Source organism: Pristiophorus japonicus, chromosome 4, assembly GCF_044704955.1.
Source record: "Pristiophorus japonicus isolate sPriJap1 chromosome 4, sPriJap1.hap1, whole genome shotgun sequence".
Taxonomy (NCBI): Eukaryota; Metazoa; Chordata; class Chondrichthyes; family Pristiophoridae; genus Pristiophorus; species Pristiophorus japonicus.
Window position 1 is genome coordinate 169,840,348 of NC_091980.1, and position 20,668 is coordinate 169,861,015.

General features: G+C 45.1%; 1 protein-coding gene across 5 annotated transcripts in view; it reads right to left on the reverse strand.

Annotated features, from left to right (window-relative positions):
* The window catches only part of mgaa (MAX dimerization protein MGA a), a 130,092-nt gene that overhangs the window by 66,832 nt on the left and 42,592 nt on the right, over positions 1-20,668 (reverse strand). For all 5 annotated transcript variants that reach the window (XM_070878829.1, XM_070878830.1, XM_070878831.1 and 2 more), the window contains exons 5-12: positions 20,184-20,291; positions 19,774-19,902; positions 16,715-16,834; positions 14,925-15,484; positions 13,111-13,432; positions 8,276-8,502; positions 6,279-6,410; positions 2,285-2,363 (exon numbers count right to left, since the gene is read on the reverse strand). In XM_070878829.1, the coding sequence (XP_070734930.1) occupies positions 2,285-2,363; positions 6,279-6,410; positions 8,276-8,502; positions 13,111-13,432; positions 14,925-15,484; positions 16,715-16,834; positions 19,774-19,902; positions 20,184-20,291 (1,677 nt within the window). The remainder of the gene's footprint in view (positions 1-2,284; positions 2,364-6,278; positions 6,411-8,275; positions 8,503-13,110; positions 13,433-14,924; positions 15,485-16,714; positions 16,835-19,773; positions 19,903-20,183; positions 20,292-20,668) is intronic.

Consider the following 20,668-nt stretch of genomic DNA (forward strand, 5'->3'; position numbering starts at 1 on the left):
GCTGGCAATTAGTGAGAACAAGGTTGTTGCCTTGTGTTGGTTTTCTCACCACCTACCACAGGCTCAGTCTGGCAGATAATTAAACAACTAATGAGAGAAGGAGACTCCATGAACAACCCTATCTTCAATGATGGCGGAGCCCAGCACGTGACTGTAAAAAACAAGGCTGAAGCATTTGCAACCATCTTCAGCCAGAAGTGCCGAGTGGATAATCCATCTCGGCCTCCTCCTGAAGTCCCCACCATCACAGAAGCCAGTCTTCAGCCAATTTGATTCACTCCACGTGATATCAAGAAACGGCTCAGCACACTCGATATAGCAACGGCTATGGGCCCGACAACATCCCGGCTGTTGTGCTGAAGACTTGTGCTCCTGAATTAGCCATGCATCTAAAGATGATATAGACAGACTAAAGAATGAGAAAAAAGGTGGCAGATGGAGTATAATGTGGGGAAATGTGGGATTATTCACTTTGGTAGAAAGAATAGAAAATAGAGTATTATTTTGAAATGGGGAGAACTATTAAATGTTGGTATTCAGAGAGACCAGGATTTCCTTGTACACGAAACATAGAAAGTTAACATGCAGGAACAGCAAGCAATTAGGATGGCAAATGATATGTTGGTCTTTATTGCAAGGGGGCTGGAGTACAAGAGTAAGGGGGGCCAAAATTCACCCTGCCCGAAACGGGTAGCACAGTCCGCTCCTGAAGTGTTTTTTCCGCTGCATCAGATGAGGTCGCCTTTTTCGGTAAATTCAGCTGTCTTTTTTTCAGGCAGACTAGAAGTCAGTCATAATGGGGGCGGAAGTCAGGTGGTAAGCAGCAGATCGGCAACAAGAGGGGCGGAATTGGAGGTGGTATGGAGTCACCGCTGCTGTCAATCATCAGTGGAGTGCTGATAACATCATGACGTGTGTGCGTCACGTCTCTCCCCTTCACTTAAAGGGGAGAGCCTTCGATATTCTAAAACTTCGGTCCACTGGACCACCAGGGAGGTTTTCGGCTGGGCCAGCGGCCTGGAACCCAAGAGGGGTTGACAGGCTGCCTATTGGCGGCCCAGCCGCACCCGGGGGGCATAATTGTCGACCCGACCTGACAGTCGCCCGTCAAAAAAAACCATGGCGGCCACGGCAGTGAGCTCTCCCCTTGAAGGGCCGCCGTGCTGCCATTGCTTACACATGAAAGCAAGGTGCACCAACAGAAAAAGCTGTCACGTGCACTGCACGGACAATGAAAGATTTTTGGAGCTAAATTTCGCTGGAGGTGCGAGAGATTGGCGGTGCGCTCTTTGATGACGCACTTAGGACAGGTCGGCAGCAGCGGGGCAGAAGTGGGAACCACCAGAAAAACCCCCCGAGGTGAATTTCGCTAGCAGCAGCCATTCGACCACAAATCGGCAGCCACTGAACTCCACCGCTTGCTGGTGGTAAGAGGCCTTTTCGGGAGGCTGAATTTCAGCCCCAGGAAGTCTTGCTGCAATTGTACAGAGCTTTGAGACCACACCTGGAGTACTGTGCACAGCTTTGGTCTCTGTACTTAAAGGAGGATATACTTGCCTCTGAAGCAATTAAACAAAGGTTCACTAGATTGATTCGTGGGTTATCCCACGAGGAGAGATTGAGCCTTTACTCCCTGGAGTTTAGAAGAATGTGGGGTGATCTCATTGAAACATATAATATACTGACAGGGTAGATGCTGTGAGGCTGTTTCCCCTGGCTGGAGTTTAGAACTAGGGGGCAAAGTCTCAGCATAAGGGATCGCGACACCAATTAAGACTGAGATGAGGAGAAATTTCTTCTCTCAGAGCGTAGTGAATCTTTGGAATTCTCTGTCCCACAGAGCTGTAGATGCTCAGTCGAGTATATTCAAGGAGGAGATCGACAGAATTTTGGCCTCTAAGGGAATGAAGGGATATGTGGATCAGGTGGGAAAGTGGAGTTGAGGTCGAAGATCGGCCATGATCATATTGAGCATGCTTGAGGGACCGCATGGCCTACTCCTATTTAAGTCCTTATTCCTGGCATCATATTGCAGGAAGGGCAAACTCTAGTTGATCCCCCAAGTTAGGTACAGTGACGCACACAATAGTGAGCCTATCAGATCTGTCCATGTACGGCACTTACTTGGGGATTGGGGGCTCATATGGCTGCAATTCACTAAGCCCTATTCCCAAGAACATTTGCTTCCAGAAATCTTACATTCTCTATTTCACTGCAGTTTATCAGGATTTAGTATACAATATGTATCACAAGTTCTGTAATATGCATTCTGTAATATCCTTACCCTCTCTGGAGCTGGAGTCACTGCATTGCTTCACCTTACATGCTTCAACTGTTGTGTTGTTATTCACCTTACTGTTTTCCTACAAAACAGAAAAGGCATTGCTGAATAAACTCTTGGGAACTAAGCAGAATCAGTTAATGACAAGGGTGATTCATTGATTTGTAAGCTCAAGACTAAGAACCAAAGAAACTTGAGATTAACCAATTCGAATCATTCATGTCCCAGAACAAAAATACAATAAAGACGACTCCACTTTTCTATTTTTCCAACAGGTTAGTCATATTTTGTCAATACTAGTTACTCTCTCATGGCATTACTGTTGGGACAGTTTTTTTTTAAACCTCTCTTTTCTACAATAGTCTTTGCGAGCCACACACTCAAATTCTTCTGATACAGCATTAGAGGTGACTCAGTCGTAGCACTATCAGAAGGTTGTAGGTTTCAGGGACTTGAGCACACAATCTAGACTGACACTCCAGTGCAGTGCTGAGGGAATGCTGCACTATCGGATGTGCTGTCTTTCGGATGAGACATTAAAGATCTCAGATTTTCAAAGAGCAGGGGAGATCCCCCTGGTCACCTAGCTGATAGTCATTCATCAACCAACACCTGAAAACAGATTAGTAGGTCATTATCTCATTACTGTTTGTGGGACCTTGCTGTGCGCAGATTGGCTGCTACGTTTCCTACATTACAACAGTGACTACACTCCAAAAAATACTTTGGCTGTAAAGCGCTTTAAGACAGCCTGAGGTTGTATAATTACAAGTATTTCTTTCAATCTCTCTGTCTCTGTCACAATCGTAGCCCCTCTCTACATATCCCTCTGGATTCTTCTCACTGCCTTCGCTCTTTTTCTGTGTGTGTTCCAACTTCCCTTGTTGCCCTTTCTTTCTCACTCTGCCCCGCATGGATCCTCGCTTTGTCGTCTGTTCACCTGACTTTTTCCTTGCTCTTTCTCCTTTTCTGAATTTCCCCATGTCTGCTCATTGTTCTTTATGTCTTCCATTCTCTCTGTATACCATTCACACAAACTTCACGCTTTCTTTCTATTCATTTCTCTGAATCATTTTCCTTTCTCTCAAATCTTAAGGTCGACTTGGGTTGGGGCAGGCTGCGTCCTAGACTGAGATGGAACAAGGAGGTTATATCTTGGAGGAGGCTGGGCTAGACTGAATTTCTACCCTGGGCCATATAATCCATGCTTTGCTGTCACAATGACATGTCTGGGAACTGCTACAACATGCATGGATAAGAGAAAAACTGGGAGAGCATTAGTCAGAAATTTATAGAGCAAGGTGGGTTAGGGCCCTCTACTGGAACTTGGGGCTGGATCTTGGAAGAAATAAGAGGCTTGGGGTTGAATGCAATGTCTCTCTCTTTCCCAGTTGGTCAGCCCGAATACAGAACTGCCTGATCTATGGAGAATACAAGCAGGCTGGAGCTCTCCTCCAACCTCCCATCTATGGGAGACCCTGGCACATGTTCACTGCTGGCCTGTACACACAAGAGAACATCAATTTGTATTTATATAGTGCCTTTAACGTTCGCGCTTCACAGAACATAAGAAATAGGAGCAGGAGTAGCTCATTTGGCCCGTTGAGCTTGCTCCACCATTCAATGAGATCATGGCTGATCTGATCTTGGCCTCAACTCCACTTTTCTGCCCGCTCCCCATAACCCTTGACTCCCTTATCATTCAAAAATCTGTCTATCTCCACTTTAAATATATTTAATGACCCAGTTTCCACCGCTCTCTGGGGTAAAGAAATCCAAAGATTCACGACCCTCTGAGGGAAGAAATTCCTCATTTCCGTTTTAAATGGGCGACCCCTTATACTGAAACTATGCCCTCTTCACAGGAGTATTAGGACAAAAAAATTGATAGTGAACCACAAGGAGAAATTAGGGCAGGTCAAAGAGGTAGGTTTTAAGGAGCGTCTTGATGGAGGAAAGAGAGGTAGAGAGACGGAGAGGTTTAGGCAGGGAGTTCCAGAGCTTCTTGGGGCATAGGCATGGCCACCAATGGTTGAACGATTATAATCAGATATGCTCAGGAGGGCAGAATTAGTGAAGCGCAGACATCTCAGGGGGGGGCGGGCTGGAAGAGATGAAAGAGATAGGGAGGGGCAAGGCCATAGAGGGATTTGAAAACAAGGTTGAGAATTTTGAAATCGAGGCGTTGTTTAACTGTAGATCAGCGAGCACAGGGCGATGGGTGAACAGGACTTGGTGCGAGTTAGGACACAGGTAACCTAGTTTTGGACCACCTCTAATTTACATGGGTAAATTACATGGGAGGCCAGCCAGGAGTGCATGGAATAGTGAAGTCTAGAGGTAACAAAGGCCTGGATGAGGGATTCAGCAGCAGATGAGCAGAGGTAAGGGAGGAGACAGGCGATGTTACGGAGGTGGGAATAGGCTGTTTTAGTTATGCTGCGGATATGAGGTCAAAAGCTCATTTCAGGGTCAAATATGACACCACAGTCTGGTTAGAAGTTGGGGAAAAGGGATGGAGTCAGTGGCTAGGTGCATAACAGGCCAGTATTTCTGGAGCCAGGCAGGCTTTTGCCACCACTTCGCACTCACTGCAGTTCCCAACCTAAGGTACCCATGCACTAATTCCAGAACTGACCTAGTCGCCAATATGTACTGGGGAAGGGAAGTGGAGAGGAGTCACTGCCGTCTCATGCTCATCGCAGCTGAGGTGGCTCCATGCTGGGACCACCCAGGCAGTTAGAAAGAAGCAAGAGGCTTAAGAGGCAGCAAGCAGTTCATAGCTGGTAGCCTGAGAAAGAGCAAGAAGTGGAGACACTATGGTTACCACAACCAATTATATATCTGGAAGCAGACTTTCACTGGACTGGACTGGTACAACCTTTCTCCAAGCAGATTTTTAAAAAAAACAGGAAATCAATTCATAAGCTCTCAATTTTTTTGAATTGAAATTCAGACACTGCTGAAGCATTCCTCCCAACATTAGGACAGGAAAGAGATACTGCTGCAGCAACGCCAACATTTCCTGACCAAGGTAACTGACTCTAAAACATCACCCTCCCTCACTTATACTAAAGGACGGGGAACCAAAGCAATACAATGGGTATCCCTTTTTTACACCACTGACATTTGCTCACCTGTATTAAGATAGACAGACTTTCATTAATATAGTAGCGCCATTCACAACTGCAGGACATTCAACGGCCAATTAGGTAATTTTGGAGTGTAGTCACAATTGTGTTGTAAGAAATGCGGCAGCCAATTTGCGCACAGCAAATTTCCACAAATAGCAATGTGATAATGACCAGATAATCTGTCTTAGTGATGTTGGTTGAGGGATAAATATTAGGCCAAGACACTGGGGAAAACTCCCCTGGCCGTGGGATCTTTTACATCGTTCTGACACGGCAAACAGGACCTCGATTTAGGGTCTCATCTGAAAGACGGCACCTCCAACAGTGCAGCACTCCCTCAGTACTGCACTGGAGTGTCAGCCTAGATAATGTGCTCAAATCCCTGAAGTGGGACTTGAGCACATAAAGAGAAATAACGGAGATACTGCAACAGCAGTCACAATTGTGTTGTAAGAAATGCGGCAGCCAATTTGCGCACAGCAAATTTCCACAAATAGCAATGTGATAATGACCAGATAATCTGTCTTAGTGATGTTGGTTGAGGGATAAATATTAGGCCAAGACACTGGGGAAAACTCCCCTGGCCGTGGGATCTTTTACATCGTTCTGACACGGCAAACAGGACCTCGATTTAGGGTCTCATCTGAAAGACGGCACCTCCAACAGTGCAGCACTCCCTCAGTACTGCACTGGAGTGTCAGCCTAGATAATGTGCTCAAATCCCTGAAGTGGGACTTGAGCACATAAAGAGAAATAACGGAGATACTGCAACAGCAGTCCAACTTCTGTCCTCTGGTCATTCCCTCATCTGCACTAAAAGAGATCTAATAGATGCTACTAAGCAGTACAGATTTGTAGTTTACCCGTCCACAGTAGTGCTTTGAACTGCAGGTGCAGGTTATTGGCCTCTCAACATCCTTGCGGTCGAAGATACGAACACGTGCACACGTCATCATACTCTCAAAATACCAGTACACGGGACCCTTCTCATCAACCTTGAGCAAGGGTAAAAAAATTTTTAAAAAGAGACAAAATTAAAAAAAGGTTTACCCAGGCATTGAGAAAACAACTTGTTCACCTATTATATGTAATGCTTGATTACTGAATGGCTGTATAAATAACACATGCACAACGCTGGCACATCACTGGTGGAATATGTCAAATATATTCTAAGTAGAATTACAGAATGAACATAACCAGTGTTTGTTATTCAATATATTCCTGCAATAATTTAGCAGTATTTACCTTTGAGCAGCAATACTGCTTAGGCCTTCAAAGGAATAAATACAAGATCAGCAGAGATTGCTTCGAAAAAGCAGGCAGTGTGAGAGGCTCTCAGAGCTACTGGAAAGCATCTCGCTCACTTCAGACAAAACACAGACTTCTGCATTCACTGAGAGACTACAGTGAACCCGATAATTAGATAGCCAATATGAGTTAATGAAGGGGAGGTCTGGCCAATCTAATTTTCTGGTTTTATTTGAGGGTACAACAGAGAAGCTCATTAGGGGTACGGCAGTGGATACTTGGATACTTGGATTTTAGTAAGGCCTGTGACACAGTTCCTGTGGAAAGACTGGTACTGAAAATTTAAAAAGTGGGAATCATTGGAAATATTTGACAATGGATATGTAATTGGTTGACAGATAGAATCCAGAGGATGGTGGTACAGGGACTGGCATCAGCCTGGGAGAAGGTTACCAGTGGAGTCCTAAAGGGAACAGTTTTGGGACTTCTTGTTTATTATCTTTATAAATGATCTGGAGGTAGGAGTCATGAGCACAGTGGCTAAAATTTTCAGGTAAAACAAAGTTAATGAAGGTGGTAAGACTGCTAAGCTGAACAGGATAAGTTATGGGAGGATTTGAATATACTTGGGAATTGGGAAGACAAGTGGTAGATGAAATTCAATAGAGAGAAATACTGAAATAACCGTATCATGAATCCAAATAGAACTGTTTTTTTCTTTAAACAGAATATGTGGGACATCGAAGGAGATAGGACTAAAGAGGTCCCAGCAAACCACTGCACAGAATTTTTCCATTTTGTGTTGTTAGTGGGCGTATTTTGGAAACTAATCTGGTTACCACTACTAGCGAGTCTGATTGAACTGTTGCTATTTTTCAATAACTGGTGTAATCAACCAGGATGTCTGAAGGTGCGGATTCAATATTTGACTGCTGCCCCCACCCCAACTATAAGAGATCATTCCTGCAAGGCAGTGGGATTCTACCTCAATGCACTGACAGTAGAGGACCACAGTTTGCAGGGCTCATTTTTTGTTGAATTAAATCTTTGCTGTGTCTGCTTGTATCCTTTAAATGGTCCATGGGTTCAGAACAAACTCAGGATACACAAATAAACTTCTAAAAAGGAAAGACTATCCAGCCTCCTGAAATATACCACCTCTGTCCTCAGGCATAAAAGAGATGATGGTTGTCTAGGAGGCCAACAGGTCTACCTCCAGATTTCCTCAACCCCTGAAAATTCCCTGAATCCCTCTTCTACAAGGACAGCATCTGCCACCATGTTGCCAACACACGCATCCGTATCATCAACATGAGGACTGAGTTGGTGCAGTGTCCAGAAACATGAGTGAAAATAAAAGCACCTGCCATGGTGGTGTTCCCTACCCACATAGCACACATTTCCAGGTGCCCCGTTGGTGACAAATGCACAATATCAAGGAATCCCGAAAGTCTTATGAGCTGAGGTGAACTTATCAAATGGGTTAATTAGTGGAAAAATTAACTGTGTTGGTCATGTTGTGCACAAACCACAAACAAATTGACAAACAGCATTGCTAATTCTGAATGAACATTGCTTGGAAGTATTTTACATAATTTCTATCACTGCTTACATCAGAGGGTTTTGGTGAACTGGTAGGAGTCGACAGCACTGTGTTCACTTCGGTGGAGCCAGGTTCATTTGGACTAAGTGGCGATTGCAATTGGGACAAAGAGGAGCATTTGCTGGCGTGACAGGATTCCAAGTGAGGTGCAGTGTAGACTGGCTCGGGATCCACCTCCCCCTCCTGGCGAACCCACAGAGGAAACGAACGCACGGGTTCATGTGGCTCAGGGATTGCTGCAAGGAAAAGAAAAAAAAATTGAAGACAGTATTTCCTTTCCCACTGCACCCTCCAACACCGGTTGAGTATTAATAATTGTTATGGTCCACAAACATTTGGTTTTAATGCCACAGGAGCTTTGTTGGGTCTGAAGGTTTTTCTGTGTTACATATCCATTATGCCAGAAGATTGGCATTACAGCAATAAATGCACATTACATGTATTACAGCCGGTTCTACAGTCTAAGAGCTGTAATTTCATCAGCCTTCCGCCGTGTTTTTTGGCGGTATTTCTTCGTTTTGGGTGGAAAAGCACCCGGCGGGAATTTCATGGAAGTGTTCCGCCAGCGGTTTTGAAATACCGCTGGGGAGCAGACCGCTGGCGTGCAACACTTGAAAAACCGCTTCTGCCCAAGTTTGGCCATAGCGGTGATCCGTAGATGGAGGGGCGGGGGGGGGGGGGGGGGGAAACGCAGAGGAAAAACCAGTCGGAGCAGCCCTTGGAACGATGGTAGGTATGGAACCCTGCAAAAAAAGGCAAGTTAAAGTTTCTTTTTAAATTCTTTTGTAGTGATTCACTGGAAAAGGGTCTTGTGAACGTTTCGCAATTTTTTATTTTTTGGAAAAATGTGTGTGTGTGTTTTCCCCCTCCCTAGGCCCAACTCGTAGCAGTAATTGGCCTCGGACTAAAGTTGACGAGGATCGCGTTTTCTGCCACGAATCCTCGTACAACGCCGATTTTTCCTACCAGGCAGATCTTCCCCCATTTTTTCATGCATTTTCCGCTGTTCTTAATCGTGGAGTCATAGCGGTTTTTTGGGCAGCAAACTGGTGGTGGTGGTTTTTCATCAAATTCCAGCCCTTAGTCTGGTATTTTATATTGGTTACGATTCTCTTGTTGCCCCCACAACTTTGCCCTACCCAAAACCCCAGAACATACTCAGATTTGTGGACATTTTTTAAACTTCTGGTATCTTTCCGTTTCATTTATTTTTATGCCATGTAGTTTTCTGATGGTCATCATTTCATGTTTTTCTTTTAGTCATGAAGACAAACCATATTTCAAATACCATTCCCACCTTGGAAACCGAATTTAAAATCTTTTACGGTTATGTGCAAATCTCCCAACTGAAGTAACTGTTGCTAAACCAATATGTTAATATATCAAAATACTAATGGGAAACAAACAAAAATCTATGTATATTATATAATATACACAAAATAGTGCTATAATTCATTTTGACTGTCAACCCTTCATGAATAGGCTTCAACTCAACCCAAACCATCAAGAGGCGAGCGTGCTACCAACTGAGCCAAGCAGAAATTCAGGGTGTCTGCAAAGCATGAGCCAGAATGACATTCCACATGTTTAATGGAAAGAGAAAGTAGAAAGGCAAAACTTTCATTTATATAATGGTCTCATTGTCTCTCTCCCAGGACACTGGGGCAACTCCCTGTTCTTCTTCAAATAGTACTAGGTCAGAGGTTGGATATTCTGTGGCAAGTGTCCCACCTCCTGACTCTACAAGGCACAAGTCAGGAGTGTGATAAAATACTCTCCACTTGTCTGGATGAGTCATCATCATCATAGGCAGTCCCTCGAAATCGAGGAAGACTTGCTTCCACTCTAAAAAAATAAAGTGAGTTCCCAGGTGACTGTACAGTCCAATATGGGAATTACAGTCTGTCACAGGTGGGCAGACCGTCGTTGAAGGAAAGAGTGGGTGGGGGGTCTGGTTTGCCACACGCTCCTTCTGCTGCCTGCACTTGTTTTCTGCATGCTCTCGGCGACGAGACCAGAGGTGCTCAGCACCCTCCCGGATGCTGTTCCTCCACTTCGGGCAGTCTTTGGCCAGGGATTCCCAGGTGTCGGTGGAGATGTTGCACTTTATCAATGAGCCTTTGAGGGTGTGCTTGAAACGTTTCCTCTGCCCACTTGGGGATCGGTTGCCATGTAGGAGTTCTAAGCGCTTGCTTTGGGAGTCTTGTGTCGGGCATGCAGACAATGTGGCCCGCCCAACAGAGCTGGTCTAGTATGGTCAATGCTTCGATGCTGGGGGTGTTAGCCTAATCGAGAACACTGACGTTAGTGCGTCTATCCTCCCAGGGGATTTGCAGGATCTTGTGGAGACATCATTGGTGGTATTTCTCTAGTGATTTGAGGTATCTACTGTATATGGTCCAGTTCTCTGACATACAGGAGGGCGGGTTTTACTACAGCCCTGTAGACCATAAGCTTAGTGCCAGATTTGAGGGCCTGGTCTTCAAACACTCTCTTCCTCAGGTGACCGAAGGCTGTGGTGGTGCACTGGAGGCGGTTTTGGACCTTGTCGTCAATGTCTGCCCTTGCTGATTGTAGGCTCCCGAGGTATGGAAAGTGGTCCATGTTGTCCAAGGCCACGCCGTGGATTTTGATGACCGAGGGGGGGGGGGGGGGGGGCAGTGCTGTGTGGCGAGGTCAGGTTGGTGGAGGACCTTTTGTCTTATGGATGTTTAGTGTAAGGTCCATGCTTTCATATGCCTTGGTGAAGATGTTGACGATGGCTTGGAGTTCAGCTTCTGAAATGAGTGCAGCTCCAATAATACACAAGAGGCTTGACACCATCCAGGAGAAAGCAACCCGCTTGATTGGCACATCATCCACCACCTTAAATCTTCACTCCCTCCACCACCGGTGCACCGTAGCTACAGTGTGTACCATTTACAAGATGCACTGCAGGAACTCGCCATGGTTTCTTCGGCAGCACCTCCCAAACCAGTGACCCCCCACCACCTAGAAAGACAAGGGCAGCAGGCGCAAAAGAACACCACCATCTGCAAGTTCCTTTCCAAATCACACACCATCCTGACTTGGAAATATATCAACATCACTTCATCGTAGCTGGGTCAAAATCCTGGAACCCCATTGTAAAAACACAATGGGAGTACCTTCACCACAGATAACTGTCCAATAAATGTAAACATGTTCTGTTGTAAACATAAAAGGCCAGATTGTGCCTGCAAAAATGACAGTGTCAAAATGTGCGACGATGTTTGAAACATCTCACATTTATTGAACAAAGTGATTGTGCTGGACATTTATGATCATGATTTTGCTTGTCCCTACAGCATTTAAAAATGTGGCCCACTCAATAGTTGTGGCATGTGAATCGGGCTCATTGCTGCAAAAGGTTGGACAACCCTAGCTTAAATCACGTGGTCCTGGAGTGAAGCTTCAACCCATACCCTTCTGACTCAAGAGGCGAACGTGCTACCAACTGAGCCGAGCTGAAATTTAGGGGAAAATTTTAACCCCCAAGAATGGGTGGGTTGGATGGCAAAACAACTTTCTCAAATCCAACCCAAGCCAAGCCACCCACTTCTGGTTTTAATGGAGGTGGGTCAGACAGTGGGCGACCAACCCATGGGTCAGACAGCGGGCAACCAAACCACTCTCCAGAAGTGGGTCAGTCAGTAAGTTTTTTCGGACCTGAGCCTTTAACCTCTTTTTACAATTCCTTCTCATGCTTTTTCTCTCTTTCGCTCAATGGTCAATATCTAATGTGTTGTAAAATTATTGTGAAGCGCCTTGGGACGTTTTACTACATTAAAGGTGCTATATAAATAAAAGTTATTATTATTTTTGAGGAGGCCATGTGTCTACATTTTAACAGCATTTTTAAAAAACTCATGGAGGCCTGGATTCCTCTGCCTCGGGAATTCTGACAGGTAAAAGGAGGCGAGAAGGGCCAGATCCACTAGGTAAATGCCTTTTTTGCACAGCTTGTGGGCTATGAGGAGCAGGAGTGTTTCTTCCAGGCCCAAGCTTACTTCCACGCGAGTGGACCTCCACACCACACCACCCCTGGATGTCCAACTTGCCCAGCATCCACTTCCCGGCTGCTTTCCTGCCTGACGGGCATCCAGCCAATGTTCCCGCCCGTGCAGGCTGCTCACCGGCTTTTCAAAGCAACAAACCGCGCATGTGAGAAAATTCGAATGGGCCACACAGCCAGTGAAAGGGAACATGTACCCAAAAAAATGAAGGAAGACTGCATCTAGCCCGTCACTCTGGCTGGCTATCGGGCAGGAAACCTGTTTAAAAATATTAAGACATTGTGCAGTTAATTTTGTCAGAGCGTCTAGGAAATCCATACTTCCAGGTTTCCCATCCGAAAATCCTTTTCCAGGCCCCCTGAGTAGATTAAAGAAGTAATATGAACTGCCTCCAATCGTCATATTACATAATAGTTATTGGCCTCTAAACAAAAAAAATCATAGATCTTTTGGCATGTGCAAAAAGTCCAACTGGAAGGATTAAAAAGTGCACTTACTTATACAGAAATCTGTATTTATCTCTTTGCTTATTAAGAGTTCTCTGCAAAATATTAAAAATAACCACTTTTTTTTTTTAAAAAAGAAAGGTCGTCAGAGATGCTAGCTATTTTATTACTACTGCTGTAACTGTGTACGGTGAAGAATGAAAGTAATTTAACATATGACTGCATGATCTGGCCTGTAAATCTGAAACAAAATGTGCAATCTGGGTTGATGGGATTGGCATTTTCAACTTCTACTCAGTTAACAAAACCTCGTCCTCGTATTAGATAATTAATGCTGAGAAATGTTAATGCAGCAGCCACTAACCATATTCAACCACCTTCTTCCTTTTCCTCTTTCTGGTTCTTGGTTTCCACTCGTCGTCCTCTGCCAGTGCATCGTAGAAGATCAGATCCCCCCGCAGTGCCTTGCTCAGCGGTTTCCTGCGCCTCCCGAACGTCTTCACAACCAACACTTTGCGCTTCGGGCACTTGCAGATGAGCATGCACTCTGGCTTGCGGCAATGTGTGGGCGGCTGCCTCACACGTGACAGACTGGAACAGATGCAGCCCAAGCGGCAGAACTCATTCTTACACAGCGGCGGCGCCTGCTTAGATGGTACTCGGTGTTTTTTTGATGGAAGTGTTCCCTAGGAGAAGGGGAAGGTAAAATGCACTTTTATTACTAACAAAATCCAATAATACATCACGGTCAGTTAACTCAATTTAGGCGGGAATAAATTTAATCTTAAAGGAAGTGGTATCAGTACTCTTTTTAGAAAGGGAATGTGTCTGCAAGAGGCTCTTGTTTTTCTGTTCATTTTGTGGAATTGTGTCGGCAAAAATCTAGTGCAGTTTCCTGCAGCAATGCTCCTCTCCTGCTCAGACCACAACCTAGATACCCTTCGACTGCCCTGCACAATTGTCCAGCTGACTTTCAGTGAGAACACATCTTGCCACAGAGCTCACCTCACCAGCTAGCCAGTGGAGAACAAAATAAAAGCAATAGCATCTGGAATATGATAGACTGCTCTTGTGCAAATGTAATTTGGAAGATAGCAGAAAAAGGCAAAAAGTAATCAGAAAACAGAAAAACACAAGATATTAAAGGGGGAGAAATTGCCCTTCAGAAAAAGGCCCGTTAGTACCTCCAAGAGGGTGGTAAATTTCCGGCTAGTTCGAAGTGCCCTCCCCAATTTCACGCTGAAGGCAATTTCGGCCCCTCAATATCGAAAAATTAAAGAGCCTTCAATAATTTGTCTAAAATGTACTTTTTGATGGCGTCTTCAGTGTAACTGGAGTATGAAGGAATTACCGAGCTGGAGCAGTCAGCAAAAGCTGTATATGCTACAGAAATACAATTGAAGAAGATTAAAACTGTGGAAGCTATCAAATAAATGGCATTTTGTTCCTAGCGTGTGGCAACAGAATGAAATGCTGTTGCTGATGGTTAAAAAAAAGAATGATGCCATCTTTCAGACGAGAGGTGAATGTAAAAGATAGCATGGTACTATTCAAAGAAGAACAGGGAATTCTCCAAGTGTCCTGACCAACTTTTTCGCTCAACCAACACCACGAAAGTAGGTTAACTGGTCTCATTGCTCTTGTGGTACTTTGCTGTATGTGTTTGTCTACATAACAACAGTAACTGCACTTCAAATGCAATTCATTGGTCATGATATTCTTTGGCACATCCATGTTCTTTCTTTATGTGCAGCTCTTTGGAGGAAGGGCTAGTTAAGAAGCCACTTCCTTGCATGTTTACTGTGAGGCAGCACAACTCTTCAAAAGGACAGATTGACATAATTTCTCTTCCCTCAGGCAGCTTATTCTTTTGTGTGTTCAGGTTGGAAAAAGTGTGAAAATTAGCTCATCCTACAATTAACATGCTATTAAAGCAAAGCAAAAGACTGCTTTTGCTTTAAGAAAAAAAACTTTCAACGTATTAGCTTTTGAAAGTCAGCGGAGATATTTTCTCTTTTTGTCCCAACTGCACTTAACTGGATCAATAGTGATTATAGTGGATGCACTGTCATTGCTAATTCAAGATGGTGGTCAATCTCCTTGAGCTTTGCATTCTTCTCGCCCTTTGTCAAAAGACTTTCCCAGTTTTCTTTCTTCAATATAAAACTGAACTGGTACCTGTGCTGTTAGTAGAGTAATGAGGGATGCCTCTGCTCGCTCCTCTGTAATGTAAGTCCTCGGTTTGCCATCCCAGAGGGCACCATTCTCCAGATCCATCAACTGAATCTGCTTTTTGGATAAGCCAGGAGGTCTCAAGAGTGCAGGCGACAACCGCAAACTGGAGGTTGTAGCTGGTGGGCTGGCTGGAGTCGAGGTTGGTTTTGTACGGCTTGCCGTCTTCTGTTCTTTGCTGGCTGAGTTGGACTCCATTACTTTCCTATTCTGTTTGTTGGCTTTGGAAAAAGAAACAAGTAAAAGGGGCTGTGGGGAAACTGAAGCTCGACTGGACGAGTGGGACCCTCCATGGGTGGCTTGGGGTGCCTGGTGTTTTAATACACTATCCAACGTCCGGACATAACTGGAACTTTTGGTGGGCATCTGATACACAACTTTTGACATCTTACTAATGCACAGAGCAGCCCGCTGGTTGATGATTTTTTCTTCATTTTCCAGGTATTCATCCAGTTTGTCACTTAGAAAGGCAGAGCGATTTTTCATGGAGCTTTCCAGACTGGTACCTGGAACAAACCCCAAAACATTAAATATCAGTTAATTTGTTACTGCATTTGAGTCCAAACAAACTTTCATCAACTGAAGTACAGTATTTCAACTCAGCTCCCCTCCTCACCACAGCTGCCGGATGGCAGATGTGCAACTCTAACATGCCCACTGCCAGATACTGAGCCAAGATGCTTTGGGAAAGCTTCACCTTTGAATGAAAAAAAACGACACGAATTAAAAAATAAAAAGCACCATGAAGTGAAATACAAACGTTATGGTCTGGACATGCATGCTATTTTTAGGGTGCGTGGGGGACAGAGATCAATGGTAAGGGCCGAGGTGCCCGCGATGTTGCAGCTGCACCTGTCACACCGAGCTGCAAGGAGCAGCATTTGGCAAGTACAAAACAAAGGCTGGAATTTACCCATCAAAACACAGGTGTTTGGCGCATGGGGAGGGCGGGAACAGTTACATTGTTAAAAATGTGAATCTCGACCTGATCCAGCATCCAACATGCCCACTTTCAGTTTTCCTGGTAGTGGGTAGCCAAACCCCTGCCACGGGGCGTTACCACAATTTAAATATTGTAATGAGGCGAAAAGCCCCTATTTCCCCCTCCACTTTGTTTTTAACTGCCTGTGGACGGAATCACACAATCCGTGAAATGCGGCAGTTAAACAGAGGCGGGGACTACAACATCGAGGAGGCCCCCCACGGCGAGTGCAATTAGAGATGCCCTCACGAAGCCTCCGTTTACCTTCCCAGGCCTCTCGCCCCCGCCCACCGGCCTCCTCCCCACAACGATGATGATGAGGCCAGCCACAACTCTCCGGTGGCCAGCCCCGATCCTCCGTTCACTGGCTGATCACCACCCACCGTGTGATCCCCATTTGCTTGCCAATCCCTGACCAGCCCCCATCGCCTGCCAATCGTGCAACGCCCTTCCCCCACCCCCCCGCCAATCCTCAATAGGATTTGGGGGGGGGGGGGGGGGAAACTCATCAGTTAGCGTTCTCTGAATGTAGGGTTGGGAGGAGCGCATGAGAGATAGTTTTCAACTTTGCTGCCTGGGCACTAATGTTCTCAGACCGGAACGCCTGTCTATTATAGAACCTGCAGTTTTTGTTTCACTGATTTCAAAGGGAATTAAAAATTGGCTGGCTTCTACATGGGGCAGGCGATCCACTCCGCCTGGTCGCGAGTGTTAACTTTGCACAGTCCTAGGGAGCAGCTACCTATAAACTTACTGGCTGCAGTCTGTTTGGAAGCACACTCCCCCGACCGCTGTCCAAGCTTTTGCTTCCAGCCCTTCAGCTTTGTGAAATCATTTGTTTTTCCTGTTCTGGAAACAAAGGGAATTTCTTCTTCTGCAGAATGTTCATATAATTAAAAAAAAATTAGAGGCGACCACACCAACTGCAATCACACAACAACTTTAAATCTAAAAACTTGTGCATCAGCAATAGCCAGTTATAAAATTAGGAGGCAAGGAGAAGTAAAGATTAAAAAAAGGCCTCATTATAATCTATTTTAAGAATCTGGATTTACAACTGTTTGGAACAAGTGCTGTAAGGTCCAAACATCTCCCAGAAAAACATATTCTACTGGGGAAAGTGGGATAACCCTTTTCTGTGTGTCTTTCTTTTTTTAAACAGAAGTTATCTAAGTGAAGCGATGAAGACAACCAATGACCTAAGACTGAGTCAGCTCTCAAACACTGGGTTAGAGGGATACTGAGGTGAACTGAGGGCGGACAGCTAACCCACCAACTCCGCTGTGGAATGATGTGCCTGGGTTGGAGGGCTAGGGAAGGAAAGTGAAAGGGGCGAAGATAATATTGCTTTTCCACAGAGAAAAGGAACTTAACCAGAACAAAGTGGGTTAATTCCTGCTGGGTTGATATGCACGAGATCTCTGCTTGGAGGAAACATTGAGAATCATAACTTATGGTTATGTTCGTATATCCAAACCGAGTGTGCAGGTAACCTGCTCTCGGACAGCTACCAACGTGGCTCAGAACGTAGTCAATAGGAACCTCTTGCTCCAACTGAACCACTCCAAATTTCCTGACCTCAGCTCAATATCACCATACAACAGCACATCATGGAGGGGGAAATGGGTGGGGAGCAGTACTAGAACAGAAGAACATACATAAGAATTGGCGCAGAAGTATCCATACAACCCCACGAGCCTGCTCCGCCAATCAGTAAGATCATGGCTGATCTTCATCCTCAATTCCACTTTCCTGCCCGATCTCCACATCCCTTGATTTCACTAGTGTTCAAAAATCTATGTATCACAGCTTCACATATACTCACGACTCAGTATTGACAGCCCTTTGTGGTAAAGAATTCCACATATTCACAACCCTCAGTGAAGAAATTCCACCTCATTTCAGTCCTAAATGGCTGATGCCTTATCCTAAGACTATGTCCCCTAATTCTAGACTCTCCAGCCAGGGGAAACGACCTCTCAGCATCTGCCTCATCAATCCCCCCTCAGAATCTTGTATATTTCAATGAGATCACTTCTCATTCTTCTTAACTCCAGAGAGAGTATAGGCCTATTCTACACAATCTCATCTCATAGAACAACTCTCTCAACTCAGGAATCAATCTAGTGAACCTTCGCTGCACTGCCTCTAAAGGCGGGTATATCCTCGGATAAGGAGCCCAAAACTGTGCACAGTACTCCAGGTGAGGTCTCCCCAAGGCCCTGTACGATTGCAGCAAGACTTCCTTACTCTTGTCCTCTAACCCCCTTGCAATAAAGGCCAACTTACCAGTTGCCTTCCTAATTGCTTGCTGTACCTGCATGCTAACTCTCTGTGTTTCTTGAACTAGGATATCTAAATCTGTCTGAACACCAATATTTAATGGTTTCTCACCATTTAAAAAAATAATTCGTTTTTCTATTCTTCCTACCAAAGTGAACAAACTCATAGCTCCCCACATTACACTCCATACGGTTTTAGTCATCAGAAAAACTGGCTTTAGCTTGGCTTCATTCCAATTTTACTTGGTTATAGTTCTTTCATTAAAAAATTGTTTAGTTTTGAATAGAGGGAGAAATTCACGTGGTCTGTGAGTGCCGTTAGCGTTTCCGGGGCGCACCAACCCTTTCTCGCCCCTGGGGGGTGGTGGGGAATTACCAGCTCCCTCGAAATTGCGGGGGGAGTTAGCGGAAGCAGCGCCCTGTTCCCACCGGTAGCACACAGGGCCGCTGCACCTCTGGGGGTGAAGCCATCGGTGTGCACAGCACCCCATTCGCATCCCGCACGGCTGGTTTTCGCCCCGCGGTAGAAATTGGCTCGCGCGCCATGAGGCTGCCGCATGCGATGTCAGCACCAGCCTCGCGGGTCGCGAATCGGCCCGCACTCTGCTCTCAGGGAGAAATGCAATGGGGAGATGCGCGCCGCCATTTGATTTTTCTGCTGACTTACCGTCCTGGCCTCAGTGCACCTTTCCGCAGAGTCCGTGTCGTGATCGTGCAGTCCAGCATTCCATTTTGGTGCCGGGCTGCGGCCACCCACATTCCGGGTAGCCTTGTGTAGGCCCCTGAAAACCCTGCAGAGTTCGCAGCATGCACTCCCCTTTAACGGAAGCGGAGGGCCCTCGAATCGCATCGGGCTACGCGGAGAGGCTGCACAGCGCGTGTTTAGCACCCCCGAGAGGAAGTGGAGCACCCGACATTGCGCTCCACTCTCCACTTCCTCTTGGGGGGCAGTAAGCCCAATTTCGCTTCTGGAGCAGGACTTCTGCGCTGGGGGCAGAATGTCCGGCCTCGCAAAGGTTACCGCCCCCAAACAGGGCGAATCGCAATTTCAGCGCAAGTCTTTTGTTACCAAATTTTAGAAATTTATTTTAGTTTTCACAAATTGAGTGAAAAAATATTTTTCTTTTTTTATTTCACTTTCGTCTTCTCCAAACTTTTGCAAAATGTGTGTTTTAAAATTGCTGTCATTGTTTCATTTCTCAAATAACTCAGAAATCCACAATAAATTAACTGGCACTGAAATGAAAACTAAGACTCTAGTTGCATTTGAATTTCGATTCTAAAAATGGTTTTTCCTACTAATCAGTGCTTTAGGCTTAGAAACAGGTTTGATTTCAGTCCTGTCTCTGAATTTTGATTACAATCTTAAGAAATTTAGTCCTAACCATCAGTCATTTTCATCAAGAAAGTCAATACTGATACGGATGGGGGACAAACTAAATGTGGGCCCTATCAGTCCATGGTGCCAAACATTCTTGTTCAATGCAGACATATAACAGATAATTTTCTACTAAATTGGCAGTTTGCTCACCTAGAGCTTGTTCTAAGGTATCTCTCCAAGCAGATCTAATGACTGTCGCTGGTTTGGGCGGTATCACCACTCCTAAGTGTTTCAGGTTTAGGCTGACTGTTGACATCAGGGATCTCGGCTTAAGACCAGCTGTAGGGGACAATACATGCTGTTAATCAGACATAAAAGCTTTTCAAAGACTACTCCAACCAGCATAAAAACAGACTGTGGCCCACGTTCGACCTTTTGTCTAGATTACGTTACAATGCTGCAACATGCAGAATGATGGCATGAAACAGATCAAATCAAACTCGGGTACAAGCCAACCTGAGGCATCTCAGACCACTTTGGTATGTTTTTAACATCTTTCACTAACTAGCTTATGACGCAATCTTTCATGCAGTATTAGTAGTTGCACAAGTAACATTCACCTGTTTCAAGTGATGGGTGCATAATAACTCTCGGGTCCAAATGAGTCAAGTCCTCAATCAGCTGCTCTTCCAGTCGTTCAATTTTCTCCTCGTCGCTTTCTTGGGGAACTGCAAGAATGGAAAATCACATTACACAATGATTTTCAATAAGCATGGCGAGTACAGAGGGAGGAAAAAGAATCAGAGAAAATGCAGACAGACCTCAAATCTCAATTTGATTTATCCACTAAATCACTTAAAATTTCAGCCTGCAACACCCTCCCAAGCAGATTACTTAATTCAGACGGAGTGGAGGAGAACATTAATATAAAATGACTATACTCCAAACAAAACTTGAAACAAGAAAGAATCTCCCACTCTCCTAATGGATGTGTGAAAGTAGACTCTCAGCTGAAGCATTAACATTCTACCAAATAACACCTTTTAAAAAAGAGAACTGTTTCAATATCTGGTTAGGAAAGGGACTGAAGGTTATAGGGATAAAT